Source organism: Meriones unguiculatus, chromosome 1, assembly GCF_030254825.1.
Source record: "Meriones unguiculatus strain TT.TT164.6M chromosome 1, Bangor_MerUng_6.1, whole genome shotgun sequence".
Lineage (NCBI taxonomy): Eukaryota > Metazoa > Chordata > Mammalia > Rodentia > Muridae > Meriones > Meriones unguiculatus.
Genome location: NC_083349.1, coordinates 73,013,636 through 73,036,970, shown reverse-complemented (window position 1 = coordinate 73,036,970; position 23,335 = coordinate 73,013,636). Strand labels below are relative to the sequence as shown.

At 50.3% G+C, this 23,335-nt stretch overlaps 2 protein-coding genes across 5 annotated transcripts in view; one reads left to right on the top strand and one right to left on the bottom strand.

The window, feature by feature from the left end:
• Positions 1-23,070, bottom strand: Eno4 (enolase 4). Of its 3 annotated transcripts, none has more exons than XM_021643404.2 (14): positions 22,012-23,070; positions 20,172-20,300; positions 19,060-19,250; positions 14,412-14,554; positions 12,354-12,523; positions 12,145-12,276; positions 11,066-11,119; positions 9,738-9,791; positions 8,752-8,919; positions 6,466-6,591; positions 5,000-5,192; positions 2,655-2,722; positions 2,066-2,183; positions 1-655 (listed from the first exon to the last, which is right to left on the bottom strand). In XM_021643404.2, the coding sequence occupies exons 1-14, from the start codon at positions 22,174-22,176 to the stop codon at positions 528-530; spliced, it is 1,839 nt and encodes a 612-aa protein (XP_021499079.1). In that variant the 5' UTR covers positions 22,177-23,070; the 3' UTR covers positions 1-527. The 3 variants fall into 3 exon arrangements, with proteins under 3 accessions (XP_021499079.1, XP_021499081.1, XP_060247734.1); XM_021643406.2 differs by lacking the exon at positions 22,012-23,070 and adding an exon at positions 21,379-21,938; XM_060391751.1 differs by lacking the exons at positions 2,066-2,183; positions 2,655-2,722.
• The window catches only part of Hspa12a (heat shock protein family A (Hsp70) member 12A), a 134,807-nt gene continuing 133,509 nt past the window's right edge, over positions 22,038-23,335 (top strand). Inside the window, exon 1 of one of the 2 annotated variants that reach the window (XM_060391747.1) lies at positions 22,038-22,177. In XM_060391747.1, the coding sequence (XP_060247730.1) occupies positions 22,175-22,177 (3 nt within the window). In that variant the 5' untranslated portion in view covers positions 22,038-22,174. The remainder of the gene's footprint in view (positions 22,178-23,335) is intronic. The other variant, XM_060391749.1, reaches the window with a different exon arrangement.

Below are 23,335 nucleotides of genomic sequence, written 5' to 3'. Positions count from 1 at the left end.
TTCATTCACAAGTGTGTTTATTGCACCCATTTTTGTTCCATAAGGGATCTAAGGAGAAGATAGTACAAGAATGACGTGAGAGGAAAAATGGTTGAAAGGTCAGTGCGTGTAGGAAGTGAAAGAAGGTGTTGCTACAGACGAGGGCAGCCCGTGGTGCTCCGTGGCAGCTACGAAAGCATCTGTTGTTGGACAGAGGTCCAGGAGAAAGAGTCACAGAAGCCTGCATGGCAATGGGAGCTGCTCAGGGGAACAGTCTTGGTTCTAGAGGGGCATGGTGCGTGGCTGAGTGTGGGCGTTAGGCCAGGACCCTGAGGAGGAGACAGTGGAGCCACTGTCCTACAGGATTGCAGAAGATAAAGCCCCCAGAACTCCCGGCAGGACCAGCAGATACATGCATTTACCCGACAGTGAAATGAGAAGAACAAAAGCAGTAGTGCCAACTTGGAGACACACTTCTCACCCAGCCAGCCAACACTTGTGTTGTGGCCAAGCCCTGAGGGCCCAGCCCCTCCAGGCTCATGTTTTAACTATTCCTCCGTAACCCCTGTGGGAAACATGGAGTCCAGTGGCTCGAGAGCTTCAGCAGCAGCAGTAGCCTCTGCTGTCTTTTCAGCATCCTCTTGAAAGGAAGAAAAAGTGTGTTCTCCTCTGAAACCTATTTAAAAACAAAACAAAACAAAAAGTAAAGCTTACTTTAAACGGGAGCCATTTCTGTTTGCAGCGGTCCTTTTACAAAAAGTAAAGTTTCCCATCTTGACCAGTGGTGCTGAAGATTGTCAGACCCATCCAGACAGGTTCCAGATCTCCTAGAAGGGCCTGGCACTGGCCCGTTCTGCTTGTGGTTCAGCTTCTGTGACATTTGGGGGCAGCTGGTATACACTACTAAAGGCAGGCAGAACCACGCATGATAACGGCCATACTTCAATGGCTGACATCTTGCCACCATTGCCTCCTCAAGAGTAGGAGTGGAGCTATTCGTTTTGTTAATTTGGGGTGCCCTTTGTGTTTATCTAGGAGCCTTAGAGAAATTTTCACTAATCGCTTAATCCATTCCAGAATGCCAGAGGCATTGGGCTAGCACCTAATAAGGGGTGGCTCTCTCTGGCCTCCCAGGGTTTTTTTGGCTGTTCCAAAGCAGCTGACTTTCTTGGAAACTGGAAGTCAGAGAGGTCTTTGAAGGCCCCACAAGTCAGAATGACAAAAGAGGAGATAATATTTAGAACAATATGATTTGGCCTGCGGGGAAGGGGCACGGACAAGCCATTGCCTCACACAGTAAACAACACAGCCTAACTCTGGACTGCCTTTACACAACTCTGGGACCATCTTCTAATTACGCCTTTATTTCTCCGGAATCTTACTGTGTATCTGAAGTCTCCATTTTTAGTTAAACATGACGCTTTTTGTTGTTGTTCTGAGATAGGTTTTCTCTGTGTAGCCTTATGACACCTTTTTTTTTATCACAATTTTATTAGTCTCTTCTTATCTCCCTGCTTGTAATGGTCACCTTTGGGCCAATGGGTAATTTTAAAAAGTAAAGGTGAGTATTTAGTTAAGCTTCTCTTCAGCGGGCACACAAGAAGCTCCCACGTAGATTTACAAAGTTTGAGCTTCATAAGCCGTGGGTTCCTCTCTTGAGGGGCTTTAGCCCCGCTGTGGTGACATGTTACAGCCAACACGCTGCCGAGTTGTTTCAAGTAAACCAAGTTATTTCCAGAAGGAGCACATCTGTCGTTAACTTCCGGGGCTGTGCAGAGAAACCTTAAGTATAATTTGGGCCCTAACAAAAGACAGGCTTGGAGACTCCAATCAATTAATTCTATTGAGCAGCTCCAGGCAGCCCATCCCTCAGGGAGAAGGTGGCGAGAGCCTTGCATTCAGGTAAACAGATAATCCATTAAGCCAACAATGGACACTGTGGCAGGCGCCACCCTGCTCTTGTCAGCGCCGATTTCCAGCCTTCGGACTGTCCCGCCCTCCCGCCGAGGGGCTTTATTCCCTCCCTTCCCATCTTGGTTCCCTTGTTCATGGCTAAGAGAAAACCAAGCAAGAAAGCAGCACGTACCCCAAGTTCCGCTCTGGATGAGCTCTTCCTCTATGGCGAGAAGGCGGTTGTATTTGGTCACCCGTTCACCCCGAGAAAGACCCCCCAACTTGATAAACCGGGCACCGAGTCCAACAGCCTGAGTGGGGGAAAGCTTACTTTAAACGGGAGCATTTCTGTTTGGAGCGGTCCTTTAATGAGAACGGAACTGCAGAGGGGGCTGAGGGGGCTTCTCTTCGCCTCTAGGGAAGTGAAGTGGCCTGCTGGTGGCTGAGCAGGCAGGCAGATGGCGTGGCTCAGCCTCCATCAGGCGCCGGTTTCATGGGAGCACGGCCTGGCCTTTCGCACCCCGTTTTAGGAGGGAAGATTGCAAGTGTACACCCCAGTCATTTGATTGTGCCCGTCATTTTCCCTGGACTTCAATTTTGCCTCTTTTAAAAAGTTCAAAGATTAGTGCTTTGCAAAAGGGAGCTGTCTGGGAGGAAGCAAGTCTATTTCATAAAAGGTTACTCGACTTTCTCCACCAAAGACTGCATTTCCCTGAAATACCAATTCATCATAAAAGCGGTGTTTTTGGCAATTCTGCAATTGACCGTCGCTCTGCACTTACCAAATCGACAAGGCTGTCATCAGAGGCCTCTGCATCCGTGCTTCCGAAGACAGCGAGATGCTTCTTACCTGTGGGAGCGGCTCCTGTCAGTCATGTGTGGCCCACCAGGGCCTCCTCGGAGCTGGGCGCTGCTGGGCACCGGCGGCTGAGCATGCAAGCATGCAATCTTATTCCTCTGGCTTTATCTGCTTAGCTCTTTTTCAGTACCATATGTGCTTTTAAAATCGGGGGCAGGGGATGCTGCAGAGGCATGAAGACCTCGCTTGAACCCCCAGGACCCTGCCTGTGATGCCACGAACACCTGTGACCCCAGAGCTTCCACAGGGAGAGGAGGCAGGGCCACCCTGCAGCTCTCAGAATAGCCAGCCCGGCCTCTGCAGTGGGTCTGTCACAACATAAGTGTCAGATAGGGCAACAGGAGAGACCCAGTGCCCGAGGCCAACCTCTGACCCACACACAAACATGTGCTCCTACACTCACGAGAACGTGCATGCAAAACCACAGAGGTGCGTGTCATTACGTGTAAGATTACAATGTACAGCGTCATCACTACTAAAAGGCCAGGAGAGGATGCTCAGGGCAGATCGCCTTTTCAGGAGCACAGCTACAACGAACGTTCGGCCTGTTGCTGTCTGATGTGACGGACGTGCTACAAGGGCATCAAGTGTGGGGCCTGCAACGGGCACAGCGACCGTCCCACCTTCCCCTGGAGAAATGGACTCACAGCAATGTTTTTCTGGGTAACTCAGAGTTGCTGGTATTTGTACATTTGGGGGTCTCAACCCCCTTGAGGCTTGCCAAGATCTACACAGGCAGAGTTCTATAGTGACAGTGTTTGTGTTTTCTAGGCCGGAGCCAGTGAGCAGCCAGCCTGGGAGAGCAGGCCAGGCAGGAAGCATCCCAGTTGTGCTCGCTGGCACCAGCCCCCAGCCCCCAAGCCAGCTCTGAACCCTGCTTCCGTCTGAGACTGGCCTTATGTCTAGCTCACACTCCTGATGGTGGTACCCTGGTCAGAACTGTGCATGAGTGTGCAGGACAGCTACAACTCCCTGCATTTACACTGCACTCGGGTGTCAGCCTGTAACCACACCGTCTCCACACACATCACCACACGGAGAGAACAGGCGGCTGTGAGGAGAGCTCAGAGCCACATCAACAGGCACCAGCAGGGCAGGGACAGTGTGAGCACCCACACGCAGCTCATCTGAGGCAGGAGGGGCTGACTGCAAGAACGGCAAGTCAGAGTGCGCGGCTGGACCTTGAAACACGGAACCCAAAATGAGTGGGCATGAGCAGGCATGAGCGGGCATGAGCAGGCAAGGCGACTGAGGGCCAGGAGACCTGACCTCTCCGGGCCGCAACAGTTTCTCAGAATGGAGAGGGTGATGTGTACGACTTCTGTTGTGAGGGTTCGCCCTAAGGATGCCCTGGCAGCTCTCCCCCGGCTCCCCAAATCCATCGCAGTGACCCCTTGGCTTGACTTAGCATCTCCTGCTCCAGTTGTGGGATCCTGCACCGGCCTGCACCCAGATGCTTGCTGACACCAGGCGGCTTTGCCAAAATGCAGGCTAGGAATGGGCCTTCCTCCCTCCCTCCCCGGGTCTCTGTGCTGACAGCAAAGCTGCTGCCCCTGAGTGGGATCTTCCTGACATTTGCTCAACTGTTGAGACGGAGCAGCTCCCTCAAAGGGCGGGCCAGTCCCCACCCCGCATAGGGAAGAGCAGCCCTGTCATTAAACTGTCCACGCGGTGCACATGCATGTGTGGGCAAACATACACACGTGTGCATTTGGGTGAGCGTACATACATACATGCATTTGGAGGTCAGAGGGTACACTCAGGTCTTGATCCTCAGGAAGCACCCCACTCGACCTAACTATCGATCAATCAATTCATCTATCTGTCTGTCATCTATCTATCATCCATCTATCTATGGAGGCAGGTTCTCACATTAGAAAATCACTGAGCAGCCCAGGATCCTCCCATCCCCACTTCCCATCACTCCATCACCCGGAATAATGCGTGCACTTGACTTTTCACATGGATTCTGGGAATTAAACTCATGCCCTCATACCTATGAGCAAACACACGGATGCCGAGAAAGTTTGCGAGCAGGTGAGGCAGGCTCACAATCTGCCTGCCCTTCTGCTCCATGGTGGGGCTTTGTGAATACCAAGCTGTTTCCTGGGCCTTTCAGGCACTGAGCTGCACTCACCCCCACAAATGGCTGGACTTCCTTTGCTTCCAAGATTTAATCCTGGCTTTTTACCAAGGTAGGCAGACTGTGTGGACTTGGCTCCTTACATAAGCCAGCCATCATGGGGCTCGGATCAATGGCTCACTCACCGTCAAGAAGACGCACTATCTCCACCAAGTCCATCATGGTGGTTTGGTTTGTATGCCTTATGATCAGCCCGTGGGATCTGGGGGAGACGTTCCTGTCCTCTAGGACTTTGGACACACTTCTGGAAGCAGAGCCCGTGATCAGGTAGCACCTGGAGGTAGCAGCAGTGCACAGGGCGTCCCACTGCTCCGAGTCCTGGGAACACACAGGGACTGGTCACCGCAACTCGGAGTAGCAGGTTAACGGCACGCACACAAGTCGCACAATCACCCTGAAACACTGAAATGCTTTCCTTGACATCCGTGCCCTGGGGATCCTGTGCCACTTTCAGACAAATTAGAAGCTTCGTGGGGAGAAGTTTAAGTAATTTGATTTGAGCCTTAAGATCCTGGGGGAGAAAAACCAAAACCAAAACCAAAACCCAAAAGCATCAGTGCCTGAGTGTTAGCCCACACTGAGTGGGAGTCCTGTGAGCCCCCAGTTCGGTTAAATGCTGGCTGGCTAGAAGGTTCCTCAGTTAGGAAACAGACAAACAAAAACCTGGAAAGGGCTTTGTTAGAGCCTTGGCCGTCTCTATGGTATCAGTGATGGTCACTGTATGATATGAAATACTGTGTGTGCAGGCATACACCTAGGCGAACATGAGCTCTGCTGGCCACTGGACCAGATCTCAAGCCATCCCATATCTGCTGACTATGCGGGTGGGTCCTGTCACGTTGACAGAGCCATGGTCAGTCTTAGGTGGTCGTCACAAGGCCCTGAGGCCCTGCGCTCGGCCGTTTGCCCAGAGTGAAGCAAGCATTCTGGGCCGGGGAAGGGTTGATGGGAAGCAGCTGGATCAGATCTAGCTTTCCTGTTGTCCGGAATCTAGTTAGTTGCCTCAGAGAGAATATCTATTTAGATGGTCCTCGGAGTCCTAAGACCAAGAGCTCCAATTTTGGATGTGGCCTTTAGAGGACGCTTAATAGATGCACTCATTTGAATATGCAGCAAAACCTCAGGATCTCAAGCCTTCTAAAGCTATAGCTTAGTTTTAGGCAGACGTGGTAACTGGCCTTAAAGGGCTGAGAAATAGCTGGCTTCATAAAAGTCCTGTTCCCACGAGCACATGAAAATGATATATGATTAAGCTATGGAAGCCCTGGCTGGAACAGCAGGGCCGGCTCCCATCAGTCAGGCTGCTAGTGAATACTCAGGTGCTCCTAGAGGGCTGGCGAATGGCTGGCTTCATGGCACAGACAGGCGAGCTCCTGGGTAATTGTGTTGCTGCTATTCATTTGCTTAGTAAGCGCCTTTTCATAAAGGCCAAAACAAAGTAGCCCGGCCACAGCCCAAATTACAGCACATTCCCAATAACAGGTCCCGAAGAATAGGGTCCTTATTCTGCTTTGTTATAAAATAGGGAAGGTGAGACTGCATGCTGTACCACATGTGAAATATGTTGTAAGACAGAAAAGGTTGGGCTCACCTCCTTCCTGAAGGGATCGATCAGGGCGACGATGTACGGGTACTTGTTGAGCAGATCCAAATACAGTTCCAGCATCTCCGCTGCGCTTTTGTATGAGCCGACCATCACTTCGTACTTGCCTTTGTTCTGGCGAGATAAGGAAGGCAGTGAGGAGAAAGTGTGCGCCCTCAGGAGACGCACCCCCGGCCAGCGCCGCGCACCAGGCGCTGTGAGCCAGTTCTCGTCAAGGTGCACTCTGCTGCCACATCTATGCACTGCATTTTAAGCTTCAAGTGGGTAAGTCAAGTCACCGTTGCTCCTGATGCCCCTGACAACTCCGCCCACAGATGTCGGCTGAGGCCTTCTGCACAGAACCCCTCGGGCACAGAGTGGGAGGAGAATGGCTTGCTATGGAGGTTTCTGATGAGGCAGTGCAGGCCCCCGACGCCTGGGCAGGTGGACAGTGACACAGAGCTGTAAACGGCCACACAGCCTGCCACTGTAGAACCCACCATCGGTCAGCCGGCAGGGAGCAAGCCTCGTGTCTCCCTTTCTGTGAACATATTAGCCTGAATTCAGGGCAGAGCTTCGGCATGCTAGCATCCACAATCCCAGGAAGGTGTCCCTTCCCCAAGTAGCCAGTCACTTGCAGGGAGAGCCACACACTGCCCTGAAGGGGAGGGTTCTGGTGCAAGCCTATGTGTCAGGTTCCTGCCAAGACTCCTGGCAGAAAGTGTGAGAGTAAGTGGGGGGGAAGGATCCAGCTCCATCCTGGAAGACAAAGCAGCTTCCAAGTTTGTGATGGGGTGGCACCAAGGATGCTGATGGGAGAGAGGGAGGTGGGCGAGGAAGTGGAGCAGTCTGCTTCCCAGTGCCCTCCTGCTGCTCCAGCAAACAGCCAGACTAGAACTAAGCAGGGTCTTAACAAGTCTACAGTTAAGTGGATTTTCTACCTTTTTCAAATTAAAAAGCGTAAGTTTTAGCTTCTGAAATGAGAAGCTTAAAAATCCTATCTTGTCAGAGAAGAAATGCTAATGACTGAACCAGCATTATTGTAAGAATTATCTGATATCAAGCTAATACATTTTACTGAGTATACGCAATAAATACCCCTTCTAGTTAGCACTAGCAGCCAGTATATTCGTAGTCCTGGGTATATGTTGCTGATGAAAACATGCAATTATTTTTCTTAATGGTATGCTTAGGAACCAATCATTACATGAAGAATAGGAAATTACTTTAAACATCCCTTTATGTGCTTAGTTTCTTTAGAAAGTAAAATAACTTCTAGAAATCAGCCAAAACTTAGGGTTCTTCTATACTGTTCAAAAATTTTCTTTGTAGTGATACAATCACAGTTCAGTGAAATCCTATTTGCCCTGTCTCCTGAGCCCGACATTAATTACCAAGTTGGCACAGTGTGCCTGAATATGACAGCAGCAATATAAAACTGAGACTCAGCATTGGTGCCTCTGAAAATGGGAGGTATGTGCAAGTATGTAGAATAGGAAACTGCCAAGATTTCTTGAAGTGGATTCCCAGGTGGAGCGATGAGTGAGTGCTGTGCCGGGGGGGGGGGGAGGTGGTGGAGGGGGGCAGGGGGTGGTGGAGGGGGGCAGCTCCCATCTCCTAATAAAGCATTTCTCTATGCAGCTGAAATGATTGCCAGGTGATGGCCCAGGCTGGGGACAATGGCATGTTTAGTGAAGTAAACATGCTCAGCAGTGTCATGCTCACCTAGTGTGTGTGTGTGTGTGTGTGTGTGTGTGTGTGAAGCCCTCAGGTATGAGTCTCCATGTTTGACAAAGTCAGCATTTTCAACCAAATGATTTATACTCATAAAGCATACCAGACTGTCAAATTAGTCCCCCACAGCTTTCATGGTTACACGATAAATCATACAATTAAACAGGTTCCTAAGAAGCCCATAATGATAGGATATTTTTTTCACTTTTAAAAAATCTTTATTTTGTGTGTCCATTTTAATTGCAGAATTTTTTTTATTACCTAATTTGGCCTTCTCAAGGTCATTTTTATTTATGCACATGATGGCAACCATTCAGAAAATATTCAGGTAAATTCTATTTTAAAAATCATGTCCTGAAGCCAGTCACAGTGGCACACGCCTGAAATCCCAGAGATTACAGAGGCAGGTAGATCTCTGTGTTTGAGGACAGGCTGGTCTACAAAGCGAGTCCAGGACAACCAAGGCTACACAGAGAAACCCTGTCTTAAAAACCAAAAAAACAAAACAACAAAAAACAATCATGTCCTGCACATATGTGGCTGTTCTGGAGGGAAACTCACATAGTCCATCAGCTCATGCCCGGCGCAGTTGATGGCCACGTGCAGGCTCACGCCCAACTCCAGCCCCAGGTTTGAGCAGATTCCGCTAAGAAGCAGCAGCGGCTGCTCTATGGTGTCATAGTTGATGGTTAAACAGCCAAGGTGAGACATCTTGCCAGTGATTGGCGGCTGCAAAATCAAAGGGAAATGATGTTAAGTCATCCACAGCACGTAGATCCCTGGAGCCCCTGTGAGAGACTGGACGTGGGTCTCCAGAGACCTCCGCTTTCCACATTCGGTGCCTCCTGCACTCGCCCTCACCCTCCCTGGTCTGCGCCTGTGGCTCCCCAACACCATCCACCTGGCATCTTTCTTCAGGGCCCACGTCTGCTCTACCTGACTGGCTCTACCCCTGTGCGCTGGGCTCACCAGAGCCACAGCCACCAGGCTATCCCTGTAAGCGGCCACAGAGCTCTCACTCAGCCAGTCCTCGTCCCCAAACCCTGCTTTCCCATGTTGTTTTCCTCTGCATGAGCATCACTGTTACACTTCTTTAAATTCGTGCTAGTGGTAATGTGGCACACACCGCCAAGCCTGGCACCCAAGTGCTGCACGGTGGAAGGACGGAGCCACCTCCTCTGAGCTGTTCTCTGACCTCCATGAGTGTGAGGTCAGAGAACAAAGTGACCCGACTCTCTCTTGGAGAAAGTTTTCTCTCTCCCTCTGCTAGTGACACAGTGACTATCTAGACGGCCCTATGCCACGTTGTTATTTATAAAGACAATCTCTGTCCCAGGTCTTTCTCCTGTAGGGTCAAACACAGTCCTGCTAGTGCTAAAGGCTGCCTTGTGCCCTAAAGACTTCAGCTGGTGATGGCTCCCTGGGGAGACTGAGGCCCCAGCTCCGCCCCAGCTCTTCCCGTTTGATCCTGGTGTTGGCAGAAAACATGGAGGAGGAGAGAAGCAAAACCCTGCTGTCCACAGCAGAGGTGGGCAGCACGCGCCTACCTGCCCTCTTTTGCCATCGTGCCCTTTTTTGGTCTCTGGTTTTGGAGGTGGGATCTATGGAAGGGGAGATAAAGGACAACATGTTACTTAGCGTTTTTAGACGTCCTCGGGCAGCAAGCTGAGCTGTGGGAATTTCACCCCCGTCACAGGTGGACGAAGTGGGCCACAAACGCACACACAGGGACCGGTCCAGCAACGCTGTTCTTAAAGCCCCACAGCGTCTCAAGCTCAAGCGCACCTCTGGTTCGCCCCTTCCTCTCCCTCACTCGCTTGCACACTCTGGTCAAAGCATACACAGGTCACATCAGGAACCCTGGTGCATGTGGGAGGGCACCAAAGCCTCTCTTGCTCTTTGGAACTACACTTGCTGCTATGGGATTTGCTCTCACAGGCCCAGTATTCTCAGAGTAAAATCAAGCTGGAATTGACCTTTAGAGAGAGCCTAATGTCATGAAATACTCTGTAAATCCTAAAGGATGACCTCAGCAAAGAGACAGTTGTCTCAGGAACTAAAATGGGACTTTCACTATGTCCTCGGAAGATAGGTCCCCTGCCGAGGAACACTGTGTGTGCGTGGACATAGGCAGCTGTAGCTGACACCCTAACTCATACCCAGTTGCCTCGGAGGAGGACCCTCAACTGAACAACAGCCTAGATTAGACTGGTCTGTGGCCATGTCTGTGAGGCTCTCTCTCCGTCTCTTTGTCTCTGTCTCTCTCTCAGGGTTTCACTATGTAGCCCTGGCTGTCCTGGAACTTGCTCCTTATCCAGGCTGGCCTCGAACTCACAGATGCCACTGCCTAACTCCAGAATGCTGGGCTCTCAGCGTGTACTCCCACCTCCAGAGGTGTTCCTTAACTGACAATTGATGTGCAAGGACCCAGCCTCCAGTGGGGGTGCCCTCGCTAGGCTGCTTCCCTGAAGCCTTTTATACTGTGCCTTTTGCACCCCCGGTTGGGACAGCTAGTCTCCTCCTACCTGTGAGCCTCATTTTCTTCATCCTCGTCCTTCCTGGTATCCAGCCACCTACGCAGAGGCGTCCCTCTCCTGCCCACCCCACAGTTCCTACTCCAGGTCCCTGTCTGAGGTTCTGCCCTGGCTTCCCTCAGTGGTGGGCTGCTTCCTTCCTGGACGTGGAAGCTGAGTAAACCTCCCTGTTCTTGTCATGGCGTTTACTGTAGCAACAGGAACGCAAACTAGGACACCTTGGTTTGGATGGGACGCCCAAAGCAAAGGAACACACGTCCACAGCAACAGCAGCAATGCTGATGGAATCCCAGAATGACCTGCAAGCTGTCGTTCAGTAACCACCATGAGCCTCTACCTACCACGTCCATAGCTCTGTTGACTTGTTTCTGAATTTCCAGAAGCAGCTCTGTACTCTGTAAGAAGAGCAGACATGGTGTACCGTCACAGTCCTGGGATTTGGAATATGAAGCTCGTGCCCCGTGGCCCGAGCTTCTGTAGCTACTCATGGACTTCCCCCTGAGCGGAGCCAGTGGCTGCTGTGGTGCCCCTGCTGGGCTGACTGGGAGGGACAGGCTCGGCCTTGGTATCTTCAGTGAAAACTGGCTAACTTCTCTAGTCACTTGAGAAATGGAGCTGGGGTGGAGGAAGGGCTGGTCTGGAGGGCTTGGTGTCCTAGGGGACACGGGTGCAGTTCCCAGCATCCACAGCATATGTAATTCCAGTTCCAGGGACTCCAGCACCCTCTTCTGGCCACCTCAGGCACTGCATACTCAGTGCACAGACACAACCCACACACATAAAATAAAAACGGGCCTTTAAAGGGTGGAAGAGGAGGAGGCTGCTGTGATGGTAGGGCACGTGAGGATGATGAAGGCGTGTGGAGGGCCTGGGCCCTCGCAGCACACGGTAGCTCAGAGGGGTCCTGTAGTGGGTCTGAGTGTGGCAGAACCCGGCAGCCAGTGTCACACAGAAACTCTAGTCACCTGAAATCTGTGAATTGTGAGGCACTAACTAACGGTTTTGTTTAAAGGGGACTCTTCACAAGGAAAGCGAGTGAAGCTCTTATAAAGCTTACCTCCACAGACTTGGGATAATTTCCCTATTTGCAGGAGGGGATCCCTCTGCTTTCTGAAAGCATCCCCTCACTGTGAACCTTGAGCAGAGACACGTACACCTGGCCATACCGGCCCTCGGGGCACTGAAGGCATCACGTGTGTACAGCAAGCACCGGCAGGTCCGGGCTGCCTGCTGCCTGCTGTTCCTGCCTGCTACAGCCAGTGAGGAAAAGTGCTCCTGGGCCTCCCAGATGCTGGCTTTCCACACAAGTAAGACCGTGTGATTCCTGGAAGTGACGAACAGGACCGTCTTCCCTGATCTACGCTAAAGTTCACAATGGGGAGGATTGTGGGTAGGGTGCGCCTTAGCTGCTAGCAGGGACCTGTTTGGTCGTTAGTCCCGGACTGGGGATACATAGCACTTCCTTCAGGAGATTCAGCTTCCCGGGTGATGACTTCCCGCAGCTGAGTACAGATCCCATCAGCAGAGGCATGGTGAGAGTCGGTCGCTGCTCCTGAAGGCCAGGAAAGCAGGGGAGAATGAAGACATAGCCCAGGCACACACCAGCTCCACACCGGGATGCAGCCTCACCTGACCATGCTTCAGTAGTGCGATGCTGAGGTACAGAGGAATGTTGCCCAGGCTGGCACTGGCTTTGGCAACTGCTAGTGACACAGCTCCTATGGCCATGCTACCAGGGAGCACCAGTTCAGGGGGCTCTGGAGGGACGATAGGCTTCTCCAAATTACTCTCCTTCCGTCCTGCAGGGAAAGCACAGAAGGATCTTTCCTAGAAGTATCACTAGAATAAAACCACATCTTAATGCTGAAATCACACGCAGCCCAGCAGAGGCCAAGGCTCCAGGGACTTACACACTTAGCAGGACACAGTCACCCTGGGCCATGGATTCTGCCTAATGATTTTTAAACCATTCACCATAAACTTGGTCCAAAGTCACATGTGGCACATGCTGCCACCCCCACATTCCCACGGAAGGAACCCGGGGTTTGCTGCGGCTGAGAGCCCGTAAGATGCGGACGGCCAGTAGGACACAGGAAGCAGATGCTGACCCGGGGTCTGAACTTCAAACCTTGCTCTTCTGCATGTCTAGTCAGCACGTCTCTGTGAGTTTACCAAACTTGCTGTCTTTCTCTCTAAACCCAAAGCCATGCTTCGTTTTGTTGTGTCTACTGTCTGATAAAGCCCCAAGCCCAACAGTCTACCCAGACTCCTCGCCAGTGCTCACACTTCCAGTTCATGGGCGGCCTGTCAGTTCACACCAGCGACCCTCCTAAACCTCTAGTCTCCCGTCCTTCCCCACGGTGACCTCAGCACGGATGAGGTGCATGCACACCCAGCACAGCTTGGTGCTGGGTGAACCCTGTCTCCATCTTTCTCTCCCCTTAAGCTCTCAGTTCTGTAAGCCAAAAGCAACGGCAAATGGACATTCATCGGTGGACCCTAGGTACAGCTCAAAAGTGTCCATGGCACCATCTGGCTGCACTTAAACAACCCTTTTCCTTTGCTCACTTCTGTTCCCCTCTGAACCTCAGCAGCACAAACCATGAGATAAAGGATCTTGTCTCCATGGCCTCCATTCTCTCCTGGTCCATGTTTTCTTGTTTACTGAAATCCATGTTTTAACTGGGTGTCCAGATGTGCTTAGGGTCATGTTAGCTCCTGGCAACGAGTCCTTCAGAGCATGCTCTGATTCAGTAGATAAAAAAATGTTCATGCTGCTAGGGCCAGTTCTAGTACTACAAACGGGAGGGGCCCTTAGGAGTGCTGAGAATGTGCAGCAGAGGACAGACTGAAGCAAAGGGTTATAAAACAAATGTTAGTTGATATGTGAGACCAAAACAGGAAAAAACATACCTTGCAGGTTAAGGTTTCTGCTTGCAGTCAAAACAATAAGTTCCTGGTTGTCTTGTGTTAGTTCCTTGCAAGTTAAGGTTTATATTTGGAATTAAGAATGAGTTATTGGCTGGGCATAGTGGTGCACACCTGTAATCCCAGCACTCAGGAGGCAGAGAGCTCTGAGTTTGAGGCTAGCTTGGTCTTCAAAGTGAGTTCAGGACAGCCAAGGCCACACAGAGAAACCCTGTCTCAAAAAAAAAAAAAAAAAAAGTTCCTGTTTCTTAGATCTGATGTAAACTGCAAACACAATTTTCAGCCATCCCAGTCATGTATACATACGTGCTGTCCCTTCCGTTGCCTGTCTCTTTTAACAGTGTGTAACAGCTGACTCTCTTGCCCCTTTTAACACCTTGTCTCTGCTGTAAAAGGCCCTTTCAGAGGCCAGCAGGGGCTGCTCTCCCGGATCCCAGCTTAGACTGATGAGTCCTGGGTGCACAGCTTCCTTTACCTGGACCTTTTCTCCTTGTGATTCTCAGGATTAACAGGTAGAGACGCCAACAGAACTTGCTTTTGTCAAAGTAGACTTCTTATTATGAGATGGCTTTTTTGATTGTCCCATGGAAACTTTCAAGGAGGTGCAAATTCTGCCCTCCCCCCATCTCCTTCTGCCCCTCCCCACTGACACCGTCAAATGCATTTTATTCAGTAAGTGTTCACCTGTGAAAAGAGCCCGGGCACTTTCCTCCTCATGTCTGTGCAACCAAAGGTGTCAGGAGGCAGCGAGCCACTCACCTGACTTCTGCACCTTTTTCTTAGAGGGAGGTGGAGGAGGGGGTGGTGGAATTACAGTTTGGGGTGCTTGCACAGGCTCCTCTTGACTCCTCTCCAGTTCTTTTCTCTTTTTATCTTCTTGTACTTTATTTTCAAAGAAGATCCTGAAGGCAGGAAACACAGGACTTTACAATGCACTGTCATGTTTTATAGCTGACCCTGATATGTTTCAATAATAGGATTTTTATGCTAATAAAGAACAAATTACCTTTAATTTCCACAGTTAATAAAAGTAAATGGTGTTAAAACTTTTTTTTTCAAGAATCAAATTCATTTTTCATGAAAAGCGGTGCTTTTGAGTTGCTCATCACTTAAGTTACTTTTTATACTCTCAAAATAAAAGTTGAAGACATAATATGATTACGGTGACTGGATTTTCTTTTTATATCAATGACATTCAGAAGCCAAACCATTCAAGAAGCCTTAGTGAAAACAGTGCTGAGAGGAGAACCTCCCCTATCAGTGGATTTGGGGAGGGGCATGCATGCAGAAAGGGGAGGGAGGGTGGGATCGGGAGGGGAGGAAGGAGGGGCTTATGGGGGATACAAAATGAATAAAGTGTAATTAATAAAAAATAAAAAAAGTTAAAAAAAGATATCTTTTCCTTTTCCCCTTGTCAGGAGATTTCTTTTGAAATATGTGTGTGTGCACACACACGTGTGCCCTGTGGGTGTGCAGGTACCCTGAAGGCCAGAGGTGTCTGAACTCCCCAGAATCTGGGCTTACAGGTGACTGTGAGGTGCCTGATGGTGGCTGAGAACCCAACATGTTCCCTTTTCCTTTGGATGAGAGGCAGGTGCGTGCGTGTGACATGATATAAGCGTGATTAAAAATTAAAAAATTAAAAAAACATTGGGGAAAGTCCCAACAGAAACAACCTCACAACATTTTATGACCTCTCCCTATCGAATAAAATGATAATAGCCTCCAAAAACATAAAAATAAAAAAAAAAAAAACCATAAAGACTTCTATGGGAGTCAGAAGAGATTTATATTACACTTATTAATAATTCTGTTAGTTAATCTAATCAATAAGATTGCTATTAGCTCTGGATGCCAATGAGCAAATTCTCAGCACAGAGATTTATTTGTACCAGAGAGACAGAGGGCAGGGCTAAGGGACAGACAGGAGACAGAGCGGCTCAGAGTCCCTTCATTCCCACCGTCCTGTCTTATTGGATTGCTGAGTGCTGGGTAAGTGGTGTTGTTCTCTCTGGCTGTTTCCTGCTGACTTTGGGGTGTCATTGTTAGGTGAACCAAGGAGGCTGGGAGGAGCAGTTGTGTCGGTCACTGTCCGGGTTCTGCAGAACCATTTGGGACTAGACAGGTGTAGTCTGTGAGGCTGGACCAGGACAAAACTAAAGTCCAAGTGGATCAAAGACCTCAATATAAAACCAGACACACTAAACCTGTTACAAGAGAAAGTGGGGAAGAGCCTTGATCTCATTGGCACAGGAGACAACTTCCTGAACAGAACACCAACAGCACAGGCTCTAAGATCAACAACAAATGGGACCCCATGAAACTGAAAAGCTTCTGTAAGACAAAGAACACTGTCGTCAGAACAAAATGATAGTCTGCGGATTGGGAAAGGATCTTCACCAACCCTATATGTAACAGAGGGCTAATATCCTGACTATATAAAGAACTCAAGAAGTTAAACAGCAGCAAATCAAGTAATCCAATTTAAAAATGGGGTACAGAGCTAAACAGAGAATTCTCAATAGAGGAATATCAAATGGCAGAGAAACACTTAAAGATATGCTCAATGTCCTTAGTCATCAACTAAATGCAAATCAAAATGACCCTGAGATTTCACCCTATACCTATCAGAATGGCTAAGATCAAGAACTCAAGTGACAACACATGCTGGAGAGGATGTGGAGAAAGGGGAACCCTTCTCCATTGCTGGTGGGAATGTAAACTTGTATAGCCACTTTGGAAATCAATCTGGCGCTTTCTCAGACAATTAGGAATAGCGCTTCCTCAGGATCCAGCTATACCACTCCTAGGCATATATCCAAAATATGCTCAAGTACACAACAGAAGAACATGAATCAGTCCAGACAGGAGGTTTAAGGGGGGAAAGTCCAGGAGAAGAAAGGATGCAATAAAGTAGAAGCTGTGACCAAAAAATCAAAAGTAAGGATGTCTCACTTAAATTCAAGAAGACCAAAAGAAAAAAAAATGCTTTTCAATGGCCAGCTGCCCCAAGTTCATTATCCAACTCTGGAGCAAAAAACCCATGGCTTCGCTCATGGCTGAGCAATTAAGCGTGAGAGGCTGCAGCTGCCGTTGCCTGTCTGGGGGTGGAGGCTTACACTGCACAGAGAGGTGGTTCTGACCCCTTTACTTAGCGTGGCAGTGAAGGACACTTCCTCAGCCCTACTTGGCTCTCTGATTTTAAGAGTTAAAAAAGTGTAATCTGGGGAAAAAAAAAAAAAAAGTGTAATCTGGCCTAACAGTCTAAGACTTGGTTGTAGCTGGAGGGCAAGATGAAAGCAACGGCCACCGTGTCCCTGGGACAGGTCTGAAGAGCTCAGAGATGGCCTCACATTGGGGAAAGGAGTCTCTGGACTTGTGAACCAATCTTTACCCTGACAAAGTTCTTTGATGAATCGAGGGAGCTCTGTATAGAAGAGACGTGTGGCCCTCAGGACCTCACACTGGAGGAGGGCAGGACCAGGACCTTCAGGAGAAAAACTCTTTCCGATGGCTTTAATTTCCTGCTTAAACTGTCCCCCCAACTCTATAGAGTCCAGCGCAGCCTCCGAACTTGTGGGCCACAACAGTGCAGGGTTGTGTAAACGAATGCCAAAGACTGCAAGCGATTTGCTAACAGCAGTTTCTGAACAGGCCGCGGCTGAGAACCAATCCCACGTCACACACATGGTGAAGGGGAAGTGTGCAAAGCACTGCCGGCTCCCTGTGCCGCACCATGGGCTGCAGTCTGAACACATATGTGTACTCTGCACTGCCACACACCACCAAGGACTGCAGCCTGAAGCATCTCCAATTTCAGACTGCGGTGTGTTTGAAATTGTACTGTTTTATTGCATTTAAAAGATTCTTGATCTGACAGAAACATCATGGTTTAATTAGGTAAAACAAAAACTTCTATCATCTTCCCCAGCAGATAAATAGTGAATTAGTGTCTCTGGGTTGCACCATTAGAACGTTTGATTTTTAAAATTACTACTTGAGTTGTTGACTTGAGTTTAATAAAAAGTTGCCAGATGAGGGGGCTGAGGAGACGATCCAGCAGCTGAGAGAGGGTGCCGCTCTCGTGAAGAACCGCAGAGGGTCGGACAACACTTTCACAGAGGTCACGTGCGACTGTTGGAAAACAGGCGTGATCCGTAACAGCAGCAAAGTCACAGTTATGACATAGCACTGAAAATAATTTTGTGGTTGGGGTCACCGCACATAGGAACCATAGCAGCAGCAGGGAGCTCCAACCCCAGGAAAGCCTATGCCCTTTTCAGGTTCCTTTAGCACCACACACACACGCAGCACACACACATATATGCACACACACATACATGCACACACACATATATGCACACACACATACATGCAGGCAGAAAGCTCATACACATAAACGGAAATAAGTAAATCTTTAAAAGATTTTAAAGGTAAAAAAAATGTAGTTAAATGAATTTTGGTTTAGGATTAGGACAGAATTTCCAACAATTTCTGATACTGTTACAAACAGGGTTCCGGTGTTTGAGCAGAGTATTCTGTGCACTTCTGCGGAGCAGCACTCTCGGCTGTGACTATCATAAAAGCAAATATTGATTGACCCTGGGGATGGCAACCTGGCCCAGCAGGAAAAGCCTGCTCCAAGCCTGACAGCCGGTGTCAGCCTGGAACTCAGCACGGAGGAAGGAAAGAACTCACTCCAGCAAGCTGTCTTCTGACCACAAGAGCAGCTGCAGCATGTGGTGCAGTCACACACACACACACACACACACACACACACACCTACTCATGCACACAAAATGAATGTATAAATAAAAATGTTGATCAACTCTGAAAAAAGTTAAAGGTTGTCTGTGTCTTGCAGTATCAAGTATTCAGCCAAGATTCAATTCTAAATATAAAAAAACACATCCCAGTGTGTAAATCTGCTTTAGTCTTTAATGAACCGTAGAACTATGTACCAAAGAGTGATTGTTCTTAGTAATGTTTGACCTGTATAACGATTTCATGTCTGTGGATAGAAAGCTCGGGGTTGGGGAGATAGCATAGCCATGGTTGGCCGTGCAAGCATGCAGAGCCCAAGGTCAGCCTCCAGCACCCACGTGGAAGGCCAGGCATGGTGGTGCACGCCTGTAACCTTAGCACTGGGCAGGCAGAGACGAAGGGGCTCACTGGCCAGCCCAGCTGAACCAGAGAGCTCCAGCTTAAGGCAGAATCCTTGTCTCAGAATACGAAGTAGGGTGACTAAGGAGGAGAGCTGTGCTGAGCCCTGGCTTTACTAATCGTGCTCATGTGTGTGCAGTCTTAAGTACCTCGGGTAGAATGGGGCTAAGAAGTGCTGCTCCCAGGGGCCACGGCAGCTGAAAGAGCATGCCGGCATTGATACCTAGCAGTTGTGAAGCTGTACCTGAGCCTGTGGTCCACCTCTTCCTGGTGGGAGGGGACCAGACCCCACAGCTCCTCTGTGAGAGACTCATTGACCCACTGCAGAGCTGTGCTCACGGCCAGCGCCCTCTCCATCTCCTCTGCGTCCGCCACATCTGGCAAAGCATTCTCGGGGACTTCAAAGTGCACAGGCATCACCACGGAGCAGATGTACTGGCAAAGACACAAACATGTCCCACACTTTCTCCCCTCTCCCGGAAGACAGAGTGTTGACTTGAGCAATTCACATTAGTGGAAATTTATCTCCAACCTCAAGGGGAAACAGTACACATTTCCCCACTATGTTTGCATATCTGTTGAAACACTGAAGAAAGCTGACTTCATGAAACATTTCAAGTTACTCTCTTGTTAAAACACTGGTAAAACAATTCCCACATAGAGCTTTCCCTATTACTACTTCTCCAAAAAATTAGCTACAGATTTAATCAGAATTATTCTCCTCTCAGAGACTGTGACAATTTTACTTGTAACAAGTAGTTAACAACATAAATTAAACTGTTAAATATTTTCAATTTTTAACTTTAATTTTTTAATAAATTTAAACTTTTAAAAACTTTTGTTTTTCTGAGCTACAGTCTCATGTAGTCCAGGCTGGCCTTGAACTCACTATGGATAACAGAAGAAAGCCTTGAGGTACTGACCCTCCTGGCCTCCATCTTCAGAGTGTTGCAGTTACAGGAGTATGCCATCACACCCAGCTTTCAGAATTATCTAAATACTTTTCTTTACTTAAATTGTTACTCTACATATCTCAAACACGTAAACCCAAACGTAGGTCTGTAGACTGCATTGCATCATAGTATCAGAATATTAAAGGTGTTTTTGCCTCATCTCCTTTCTCCCCCGGGATTGTTTTCCGGTCGGCACATCATGTCTTTGACCAAAGCCATGCACGCAGCCTTGCTGATTGTCTGAGTCAAGCTTTTATGAATACCTATGACTAAACAGCAGTGTGTATATATACATGTCATAAATACTGAATTTCAAAACATTGTGTCTGCAATTTAGATGATTCTTGCTAATGTACAAAGCTGGGCAGGGCATACTAAGGGACAGGGTCCCTGCGCCTCATACCTTGGGAAAGTTCTGAACTGTGCAGGAGACATCCACCTGCAGCGTAGGGAAGCCCAGCCCATCCAGCACGATTTTCCCCACAACTCTGCAGATGGAGGGAGGCTTTGCAAGCTTGGAAAAGTAGTTTGCCTTTAATGAATACACAGAAACAAAAAGCAGTGAATCACATTGACTCTACAAGGCCAGGCACGTCCAACAAAAAGCTCTCCCACGTGTCCTACCTGGATCTGGTTAGCCCCACACGCCAGCCATGCCGAGTCTTGGCATGAGGAGCCAAGTGCTCGATTCTTACCAGTCATCGGGAACGCACAGACCACCTCACCCCCAGGCCTGCCGTCACTCTTTAGCAGGCCTGTGGCAAGTCAACTCCCTGATGCGTCTGCCCAAGTTATGGAAGCCACTGGTGTCTACAACACTGTGATGCGTTCAGACTTAAGAGATCTGTAGGGCGATGTTTTTTTCATCCCACCCCCAGGCAGGCACCTGCCTTTTCCCCAGTGACAGCAAAGGACATCGACAGTCACACCCTTCGTCAGCCGATGCAGTGCTACCTAACTCCAAGCATCCTCTTGGGAGTCTTAGTAATCACAATTCCTTTAAGTAGCAGAGAAATCATTTGGAAGGGATCCAAGACGGATGTCTGAGGGCACAACCCACTATGGGTGGCGCCACCCCTAGGCGGGTTGACCAGGGTGGATTAAGAAGCAGGCTGAGCCAGCCACGGGGAGCAAACCAGTAAGCAGCATTTCTCCGTGGCTTCTGCCGGAGGCTCTGCCTCAGTGGTGGACTGTGGCACGGAAACCTAACCCAAGGAAACCCTTTCCTCCCTAAGTTGCTTTGGGTCAGAAGGGTGTCAAAGAGCAACAGAAAGCAAACTAGGGCGGTCCCTAACTAAGGTGTGCGAGTTCCCAGGGAGCTGCGCCAACAAGTGCCCCAGGGCCTCACAGACTGGGAGAAACGCTAAGTACCCGGAGCTCGGGCTGGGTGTCCTTTTAAAATTGAGACCAGACAACAGCTCCCTTAGCAGGAGAGGGTGGTGACTGAAACCCCTATTAAGCCTTCAGTCACCCATTCCACAGATAGTGCAAAGTATCCCCTGGGGTAAATCACTTCAATCCGTTAGAGAAGGGGAAGTGGTTTCTTGCTTCGTTTTAACCTTGGTAGAGTGTCTAGAGACTGCGCTAGCAAAGAGTGGTTCCCCAAGTACCTTCTTCCCCCAAGCCAACTCTGACACACAGCAGTAGCTCATCAACCAACGGGTAACAGACGGGCAGCCCTGGCCCTGGGAGAGCTCAAGGACACTTAGTCTAGTCACGTGGGCAGCTTAGGCTGGCGAAGTTGAGGGCCTAGCCAAAGCAAGGTGTAAGGTTTGCAAACGCAGGCGTTCAGGCTTGGAATCCGAGCACTCTGGAGGCAGGGGAGGCCGGTGGAACGAGACCCCGGGCTGGGCTGCGGCCAAGTCACAGCCCCGGCGGCGTTCATTCCGCGGTCCAACCTGGGTCCCTGCCCACGGCCGAGGTGAGCTCGGCGGGCGTCAGGCTTTAGAAAACCAAAGGCAGGCAGGCTCCTCGGATAGTATAGACCCGCGACAGGCTCCCGAGCTCCAGGGCCTCAAGCTTCGCCTCCTCCGGGCCCCCTCAGCGGTCCCCCCGGCCCCGGTCCGCCGCGGCCCTCCAGCATCCCCACTGGTATCCGCCCGCATCCTCTCCGCGCCGTCGCTAGGCGCCCGGCTGAGCGGTACCCTCCCATCCCACAGCGCGCAGGCGCGACCGCGGCGCAGACGCAGTGCGCTGCCGCAGCGTGGGCCGGGACGGGGAGGGCGCTCGGCGCAGGTCCCTACCAGGTGCCCGTAGACGTCTGCAGGCTGGAGGTAGAAGGTGGTGTTGAGCAGCTCTTCCAGCCTGCGCGGCACGTCGTTCTCCTGGTAGTACGCCATCGCCTGCTGCTTCAGCCTCTTCAGGTCCCTGGGGATCCCACAGCTGCGGCCGCCGCCTTCTTCCCCCATGGTGAGACTCAGGGCTGCAGCGGGCTTTCTCCAGGGGGCCCGCCAGCGTCCTCGTGTCGCTAGGCAACGCAACGAGATCCGGACCCCTAGATCTCGCGAGGCTTCCTGCCCTCACTGGCAGGAACCTCTGCTCTCCGTTAGAGTCCCACCCTCGTCCCGTCCGCATTCCGTCCTCCCTCGGTGCTTCCTGGGCCTCCTCTCTCAGCTCCGATGGCCACTGCTCCTCCGACGGTGTTCCGGACGGGGAAACATTTAACGATTGTTTGAGTTCATTTTGCAGAAGTTGGGGCGCGGTACCCGCTACTTCCAGCTGTGACCAGGCGCTCCCCGACTCTTCCAGTCACGAGGAGAGGGATGCGAGAGCCCAGGGTGCCCTTCCTGAGCCGCGCTGGCCCTAGAACGCATCCATTCCAACCCACGCTTGCTGCTGGCCTGCTGATGCTCTCAGGAACAGCTTTGCACGCCCTCGGGCGGGGGCGGGGATTACTGACGGGGACGTCTGCGAGGAAACCCAGAGGAGGCAGCAGGGATGCCGATGTTTTAGAGAGACCCAGGACGGGTGTAGGACGACGCAGAAGCAGCACCTAAGGTGCTGAGGCCTTGGTCTCGCAGAGGGTGCCCTGTGTGGCGTGACAGTCAGGTGTCAAAGCAGCGGCAGAACTCACTGCGCTCGAGATCCTTCGGTGGGGCAGTAGAGGGCCAAGACGGTCCGGGTGTTCTCGTTTCTCTGTGGCCTGTTTATGTTTCCCGAAAACGGTTGCTTGAGACATCTGTGTCTCTGCTCAGTCTGCCCAACAGACAGACTTAAAATACCCCAGAGAGAGAAACATTTGGGAACAGTTGTTTTCCGTAGATGTACTGTGGATGTGGGTGAATAAAATACCTGATTCTGTAAGTACTGTTATGTAACCCAGATCCACTCCTGGCCGCTCTGGACTCCCCAGGCGCTCCCCCCCCCCCGCCCCCCCGCCTGGCTGTAAGTCCTCAGGGTTGGAAGTAGAGCAGAGTCGCCCATCCTGCTGTCCACTGCAGAGCTAGCCGCTGACAGTGGGTTTTTAAGGGACCTTTGGGTGAGAAGAGCCCACAGTGTTCCATTGCTTTCTTTCTTCCGTGCCCTTCCTCGTGCCCACCCACCTCCCATGGAAGGCACCTCCCTCTC